We start from the raw sequence: 9,209 nt of genomic DNA, 5'->3' as shown, positions 1-9,209 counted from the left end.
TTTTACAAGAGAAAACTCGTTGGATCGAAAAAAAATTCAGCCTGTAAAAACTGTTTCGGTTTAAAAAATATTACATAAATAACTACACAAGCGAATGCTCTAATTTACAAATTAAATCAGACAATAATATCTAACGTATTTTAAATATACTGCTTAGCCTTGTCAGCAGATGGCGCTAAATTTTAGATCAAGCTTAAACGCAGGAATACAATCAATTGCTTACGTAAAAGTTATTCGATTTAAAGTTGCAAGTGGGTAAACATATTCTTAAGTTTTCTGTGCGCAATCTACGTGATTTTATACGGGTAATTGCTTATTGTCAAAAAAGAATGCTTCATGCAGATCTCAAATAAAAAGGTATGATTTTGAATTGACTTGCGAAAAAATTGTTTCTTGGAAGCAATTCGTGGAATGTTGTTATGTTTACTTACGGTTTATCTGTACGATGACCAATTAATGACCTTTTTTCAGTTCTTGGATTTTCAGTTCAAGCTTTTTCTGTTTTTAGGATCGTTCAAATTCATTTATAAAATTGCATATTTGGTATTTAAAAAAATCGATCATTATTCAGAAACTGTTTGTCGTAGATAAAAAATGTTGTGCAACTACTAGGTCAATTCTACTATTGAAAAACTTCTGTTTTTCCTCTTTTTCTTGCGCATGCTTTCCTGTATTTATGCAATTACATATTTTCAATTTCAACTAGCCCAGTATGTTTTAGGTATCACGTGTATTTATATTTGAATATTTGATTGTCAGGGATCATTTGCTTTAAAAAACATATTTAACAACTTGAGAGCCAGCAAGTGAGGGAAATGATATGGGCATGACAGATGAATAAATAGTTTTTTCCAAGCACTGGCTCCCCGATCATAAAAATTTTTTTTGGTGTTCTATTAAAATTTTATAAATAGCTATTTAATACCCCCCCCCCCCTTTTTTTTTGAACTTCAAGTTTAGTATTTTTAAGATTGTTTGAAACAATTAGATAGTAAATTCAAACTGTCCAATTTTTACAATGATATTGGAAGGAAGACAATATATGAATTATTTCTATGAAAACACTTGCTTTTAAAAAGTAATGTACTGTCATAAATTGATAATCCTTGACAAAAAAAAAAAAAAAAAAAAAAAAAAATGTTATGTAAACATTGTAAAACTTCAGCCTTAAAAAACTGATGTTTTTTAATATTTTGTAACACTGTTTTTATGTCCCCTTCCCACGTTCTCGTTGCATATATGCTTATAAGAAATACCTTTTTGCTCTAGTATTTGCATATTTTGACACTATTTCCTCATGCGATTTTCACCGCGCCTCCCTAGGCAGACTTAAAATCTTTGCACAGTTATCTTCGACTAAATTATTACCATATGTTTGAAAATTAGCTCATTTTCGAAACATGTATGAACGTAAATGTTCAAAACGTATCAAAAAAAAAAAAAAAAAGTATATTGAATGTAGGAAAATGATGTCGCTATAGGAAATACTGATATTTTACTCTCAAGAATAGTAAAAAAATGTGATAAATAAAAGTAAAATTTGCTGCCCCTAAAAAAATTTGCCGCCTTAGGCAGCTGACTGTTCTGCCTGTTTGAAAATTCAGCCCTGCTAGTGATGTTACGAAATTAAGTTCGAAATATTTGCATTTCTGTTATTTCCATAATTTGTTTATTTTCGTTGCATTGCTGCACGCTATTTTCAACTAATCGTTGACTGATTTTTGTACATTAGTATGATTGTTCAGAATTTTATAAAAATGAAAACTAAAAAGTTGGAACGTGTTTGAATAAAGTGTTAAGCTATATATAAAAAGTAGTTCTGCTAGTGATGCTGCGAAATATTATTATTTCGCAACATCATTCATTATGATGTTGCGAATTATTTATTTATTTTTAATTCGCAACATCATAATAAATGATGTTGCGAAATTCATCATTATCTATGAATTTCGCAATTTATGCTTATTTTTATTTATTTATTTTTAATGCATGTTGCATGCTAATTTTCAACTGATCGTTCACTGATTTTTGCACATTAGTATGATTGTTCAGAACTTGATTTTGTAACAATGAAAACTAAAAATTAGAACGTGTTTTAATAAAATGTTAAGCTATTCTTAAAATAGCTATTAACTAGCCTAAAAGGGAGATAGAAATAAAAATTTCGTGTCTTTAACGTAAGTGTAAAGCTATATGCATACACTGTTAAAGGAAATAATAGGAAGCTCTCAGCTGTGGAGATTGTGAAGGTTCAACAAATGTCTCTGAACTGAAAAACTGCGAATGTATGAAGGAGAGTGAAAAATGTGTACTAAATGTTTGATTAAAAACTAAACTCATGAAATTTAGGATTAATCATTGTGCCATACGTTGCTGAATAAGATACCTTCATGCAAGAAACGGAAATACTCCCCACTCCTCTTGGGGCGCCCGGATGGGAGGTCACGGCGACTTCCGGAAAAAATCCTTATTCCACATTTTGTCCGACGATTCGGTAAATTGGAAGATACTAGTGCCGAATTGCGTTTTTTTTTTCATGCTTATAATATTTTCTTAGATGTAGATATATGCGCATGATAGTATTTTACTATTAAAATTTGTAGTTTCATTCGTTAAATTGAGAATTATGTGCCCCCCCCCCCCCCCCAGAAATTTAAGTTCTGGGTGCAACACATGCAGGGGCTGGTCGACGGTGGTGCTGGCAGAGGACCCGGTCCAAAAAAAGAAAGGACGCCCCTTAACGGTCGAGTGAAAACAATAAGCAATTCTCGATTTCTCAAAAAAAAAAAAAAAAGAATTTTGACACTTTAAATTCAAATTATGTTTTTAGCAATCACGAGTGTGTGTTTGTACGTAGGCGTGTGTGTTTGTGTGTGGGGGGATGTGTGTTTGTGTGTGGGGGGTATGGGTATGTGTGTAGGCATGTGTGTTTGTGTGTGGGGGGGTATCTGTATGTATGTGTAGCCATGTGTATTTGTGTCTGTGTGCAGGCATGAGTGTGTGGGTAGCTGTGTGTATATATGTGTGTGTAGGTATGTGTTTGTGTATTTGTATGTGTAGGTGTCTATGTATGCGTGTGTGTATGTGTTTGTGTGTGTGTAGATGTATGTATGTGTGTGTGTAGGTGCGTGTATGTATGCGTGTAAGTGTAGGATATGGACACAACCTGGAGACTGTTTTCGCTAGAGGAGCAGCATCAGGAGGGGCCAGCCGACGGTGGTGCTGCATAGTGAGGGGGAGGGAAACTAAAATCATAGGACATCAAAACAATCAAGTAAGAACAATAAGCAATCGTGAGTGCTCAAAAAAAAAAAAAAGAATAATTGCCTTGAAGCAAGTGTAAAACTGCATCCATTTTTGAACATTGTCACGAAGTCGAATTATAGCTTTTGCGTATAGCACCTTGAAAGAATGACAATCAATCGCAGGTAGATTGCATCCAGCTACTTGAGTTAAGCAATACCTCCATGGATTAGACTTTATCATGTTTTGTCAAGAGTTCTATCTATTATCCTTCTCTTCTTCTAAAAGATAGTGTTTTAGTTTCGATTTATTCTCCAGAAACGATGAGTGGAAACCTAATCATACGCAAGTCGTTCTTTTTTTCGATGTTTTTGCAATGCTTTGCTGCAAGCAATTTTATTGACTAGCAATTACTTTTTAGACCCCATGATATAGGGTATGTGTAAAATAGAAAATCCATTTAAAAGAAATTGTAACTTTTTTTTGTGTAATTAAAAAAAAATCCATTATTGCATTTGGTGGTAACAACTCGTCTGGCGACCTTACTGAATGTTCGGACCTTGAATATTGAAGACCTTACTTTTCTAGCTCGCTGAAAGGTCAATAGCACTAAAGGTCAAAAGTTTTTTTTTTTTTCTCTCGGAGAAATAACGCGGTCCAACAGTACATTAGTGAGGTTCTCATGAAAAGTCGTTTCTTTAAAACAAATCGTTTCTTTTATTTGTCTTCCCATTCACTGCCTTTTCATTCAATATGCTATTTTGCGAAAGTCTTTTTTACTAATTTGCTAATTATTATAATTAGTTATTCAGACTATCCTATGCATAGAGTAGAATTTCAGTTTTTCCCTTTACATTCCCCTTAGAAATTAATATGGTTGGTTTCAGATTTTTCACCCGCATACTTTCTGCGTTGTAAAAGAAATGTAACATTTTTTTACTTAAACAACATAATTTGGTTATATTATTTTTTTTCTGACAAAACTGATTACTTTTAAGTCTTGTCAGACATAAACTTGACAATATTTTGACTACTACTATATATTTGATGTTCTAGAAATGCTATAAATAGTGATTATTTAATCAAGACAGTCTAATTTGAAGATCTCTACTCCCTATTACACTCATTTTTCTTTGCATCGATTTAACTGTACGAAATAGGGTTGAAATGCAGTTTCCGAAAACAGCTAAAAGTTCCCTCGTCGAATTTTCTTTAATGACTTCTACCGTCTGAATTTCCTTCCCTTTGTTAGGGGGTTGATTAGTGTTCTGGGATTTAGGGTAACGGCACCAGTAACAGACATGCTTAAGACATCTCGCTCAGGTTAACTCAACTTTCTGTGCCTTTTAATGTATTTAGACTTTTTAAAATATTTTTCTCTCCTGCAACAACATCTCATGTAACGTTTGGCTGCTTCTGGATCCTCTGAATTAGTTAATTCTATTTTTATTTACTCAATTTCAAAAAAAAAAAAAAAGCTCCGACCCCCAGTAACAGACACCGAATAATCTAATGATACCCAATAACAGATAGGATGAGGAAAAGATGAGTAATGGACAAAATTCCCCTTTTTCCCTTTAAAATATGCAAAAGTTCTTTATTTTTAGAACTAAATCCTTCTTAAGTTTAAATGAACATGAAACACCAGCTCACCTCGTGGTGGCTGTTCACAACCTTCCACCACAGCCATGTAAATACCAACTGGCTCAGAAAATTCACTCTGATAACACTAGATGGTTGCACCGTATTCATGGACCACAGCAGCATAACTTTTATTCACCTAAGATTCTTATTAAATTTAAATCTAAACTTATGACAGTCTGTTACTGGACCCTTGTCTGTTACTGATCCCGTCACCCTAGGAGTTCATCTTTATTTGCACGATCGAGAAAAGTTTTTGGTCAAAATGTTTTGAAATGATTACGAACCTACAAGATTGCTAGTTCTCTGTTAATTGTTGATTGGTGGGAACCAAGGGCTGTGGTTGCTATTTTATTCACTTTTTTACAAAAAGTCCGGGACATCGGAAGAAATTGGACAGATTTTCTTTTTTTTTCAATTAAAAAATGATTTTTATATTTAAATCGGATATTTTAACATTTTGATCGCACTTTTCAAAATAGTTTTTGAACAAACTTTAGGATCTATAGTTTTTAATATCTTGAATAATTATAATTAAACAAAAAACTAATGTTTTAAAAATAATCGAAAAACATATTTTATGTTAACGTACCGAAAAAACTGAATAAACAATGTGATGTAGAGTACATTTTAATGTAGGAAAATGAATATGATTCAAGTCAAATTTAATTTAAGTGGCATAAAAATGCACTATAAGTAAAAAAAATAGAGGGAAATAAACAAATCGGCTAGTACTTCATTCGATAAATCAAATGAGAACAGAGAACTAAATGACATTTCTTTTACTGTAAAAGTAATAAAATATCACAAAAGGAATAATTAGTTTAACACGTTTGCATTAATATATTGCATATGAATAGAAAAAGATAGAGTTATTTTATCATATTTTAAAGATTAAAGAAAATAATGAAATAAAATACTAATAATAACACATAAATAAAATAAATAAACAAAGTGATAACAAAATAGTAATACTATATATTTTTCAATTTCGTCATAGCAGTTTTTTTATGAAGCATATTGCACTCTAATATATTATGTAAAAGTCCTAAACATTTGTATCATCATGATTTTTTATTGAATTCTGTAATCAAAAACTTAAGTTAGAATTTAACAAGTGCAGTTTTTAAAAATTATTTATTTGAAAGCATACGATATCACACGAGAAGTTTTGGTTTAGTTTAAATTTAATACTGAACCAAAACTAAAACCAAATATTAAACTAAAACTTGCGCAAAAAAAAGTCACTTTCAATGTAACCTTGTTTTTGACACCAGTATGTTATTATTTCATTGTAAGACTTTTAATATTTGAGACTCAAAAGATTTACAAATTTTTATTTTTTACTTTTTTGATGCATACACTGTTAAAAATTCAGGAAGATTTTCTGGTAATTGTTACTGTAAAATGACGGACTAACGCATTGCTGATTTTTACGGTAATTTATACCGGAGAAATAAGCGATCCCAGCGCCAATTGGTTGCTGCGGCCTACCGAGGATACCGTAAAATTTTACAGTAACATTTGATTTTTACGGTAATAGTTACTGGCAACATGGATGCCAGTAACAATTACCGTAAATTTTCCGGAAAATTTTTAACAGTGTAGTTGGCATTGAAACTTTTAAATGACTGATGCACGTATTGAAATTTACTAAAAGTTTTAACGTTGATTAATTTCTATTAGCTGCATTATATCTTAATATTTATATTCATGTATTTTTTTATACCCATAAAAAAGCTTTTAAATGAACTAATTTTTTCTCTTTTTTCAAAAAATAATTTTCATATGAAACATTTCTCATAATGTTGGGTATATATATATATATATATATATATATATATATATATATATATATATATATATATATATATATATATATATATATATATATATATACGTTTATGTGATAGTTTGATAGTAAAATTTTTCTTAAATAAGAAAAATCAATTAATTATTTATTATTGTTAAGTTCTGCATTTTGAATTTATAATTTTCAACTAGCTGATTCCTAACATATATATTAGGCGTTCAGTTTCCTTCATTCAACTTGAGAATGGTGTTAACTGACCAGAAATCATAAAATCATTGACTTTGTGCATTTAACTTAATTGCGTGGTACTTCAATTTTCACCTTTTACAGTGCTAATAGAGCATAAAATTTCACTGCCTGACTTATTATTGAGTTTAGAGCTTCTTGTTTAAATCAAAACAAAAATTATTGAGTTATAGAGGTTAAAGAAGATGCAGTGCTACACTGGACAATTTCCCGAAGTGGGATCTCATGACTATGAGATCAAACTTAAGCTTACCTGCAGCGTGTATTAAAACTCTAGGTTAAAGAAACGTTTAGTTAATAAATTCAAAATAAAGCATTTATACGAAATAACTGAGAAACTGAAATCAGAAAATACTGTTGTAATGAATGTTCTTTTATATTCCTTTTATAGTCCTCTTGAAGAATTTAAACGAGTAATAATTGCAAAAGATATTGCTCTGAACCAAATTAGTTAAACTATGTTTTCCAACCAATAGATTTCGAAATGTTTCCTTTATCAGTTCGAAAGGTCACTTAAATTGATACAGAAAACCTAATAGTAGACCTCGCCAGTGAATTGTAGTCGCTGATAAGAAGTTCCTGAAATCAGGCTGTTTTGCTGACACTTTCACGCAGTTGGCTCTTACTGATACATTTTCTAGATATACGTACGTCGTCTAAAAAGCTCATTTCACAGTTTTGAACATATATTATTTCAACGTTATGTTGATCATGATGTTTCCCGCTGCTGATGTGTTTTTACTGCTATTCGTCTGGCTATGTAGCTTTCATTAATGGTAAGGCCACTATTTGTCCCTTTAAATCTTATTAAGAGGCCACTCCAGAGTATTTGTCTATGAAATGTCTCTCATGTAACCCTAAATCTCAAAATATTTGTACTTTTTTCACTGTTAAAATACGAAAAAAAAAAAAAAAACAGATACCGAAGTTATCTATTATTTTTAACACTTATTTAAGAGTGAATGAAATTCATTTTTGTAACACTTTAGTTCTAGTTTTAGTTCTTCGTGTTTTCCAAAATTTTAAAATCTTGTACCGATTTATCTCTTTCTCCCTCTCTTTTTTTAAAATCTAATTTGTATATCGTCGGGTCAGAGCAAGCAACACATCTAATCCCAGGAATAACACTAACATATCCTACTGTTGCTTTGAGGCGACGATATACTGCTTTAGTATCTCCACAATAAGTAAGTCTTTAGTTGTATCATGTCGTAGGAAACTTGTTTTAATTTTCATTGAATTCTTAACTTGAACATTAATCATTAGAATTCACTTCGGTCATTTTAATGTAAAATATCTAATATATGTTTAAAAAATGTCTTACACATTTTCATAGAAAGCCATACCTATACAATTTGCTCAATAGTAAAAGGTAGCACACACATTTGCTCTCCATTTAATAATTACTAATAAAAATGCTGATGCTTGTTATTATTATTAATCGAATAATAGGTGCACGTGATTGCGAAAAAAAGTGCGTACTATATTCTTCCCAGTCTCTAATTTGCAGTTAAAATACATTCAAAACTATTAAAAAAATCTATGTCCTCATAATTTGTCACGTATAGGCTCTTTTTCTTTCTTTCTTTCTTTGGTGCTTAAAATAGCGATAAGAAAGCGAAGAGTTAATCTTTATGGTTGAAGTCAAAAGTAGACATTGCTACTATAATTTATTATCTGTTTAAAAATCGCAAAATAATGCTTAAGGTTTATACGACATGATACAAGAAATATTTATTAAATCTGTTTCAAGCTATTTCAAACTTCATTCTTCTTCCTTCATGTGACATTACATTGATTTTGATTTTCAATAAGTTGAAATTTACTTTATAAAAAAAAAAATTAACCTTTTTTATGCTCGATCTAATTTTTTTCTTTGTTTTCCAGAAGTAAAAATGAGTTTCAGCGTTTTATCATTCTGCCAAATTCGAGACCTAGTCTCGAATTTAGGCTGGAGAGATCAGAACAATGTATATGTGAGAAATTTTAATTGCTTAAGTAAGTACATTTTTCATTGTGCTTTTCCGGTCTCCTTTTAAAAATTTCCGTTTATTTTAAAAACTAAATCTTACAAATGATGTATTACCGGTCCCTTTAAGATTTGTTTACATTTGTATTTCTGTGTTAGTGGTTAGTGAATGTTAAAAGAATTGCATCAAAGAATGATGTTCATTCGAAATCTAATAGTTATTTGCCTGTATTTCAGATAGGGTTGGTACATTTTCAACAAAAGTTGAAAATACCACGTAGAAAAAAATCGGTAAAA

At 30.8% G+C, this 9,209-nt stretch overlaps 1 protein-coding gene across 2 annotated transcripts in view; it reads left to right on the top strand.

The window, feature by feature from the left end:
• The first annotated feature begins 232 nt into the window (after positions 1-232).
• The window catches only part of LOC129231210 (protein timeless-like), a 129,498-nt gene continuing 120,521 nt past the window's right edge, over positions 233-9,209 (top strand). The window contains exons 1-2 of one of the 2 annotated variants that reach the window (XM_054865463.1): positions 233-357; positions 8,831-8,941. In XM_054865463.1, the coding sequence (XP_054721438.1) occupies positions 8,839-8,941 (103 nt within the window). In that variant the 5' untranslated portion in view covers positions 233-357; positions 8,831-8,838. The remainder of the gene's footprint in view (positions 358-8,830; positions 8,942-9,209) is intronic. The other variant, XM_054865462.1, reaches the window with a different exon arrangement.

This window comes from Uloborus diversus, chromosome 10 (assembly GCF_026930045.1).
Source record: "Uloborus diversus isolate 005 chromosome 10, Udiv.v.3.1, whole genome shotgun sequence".
Taxonomy (NCBI): Eukaryota; Metazoa; Arthropoda; class Arachnida; order Araneae; family Uloboridae; genus Uloborus; species Uloborus diversus.
This window is presented reverse-complemented; position numbering and strand designations above follow the sequence as displayed.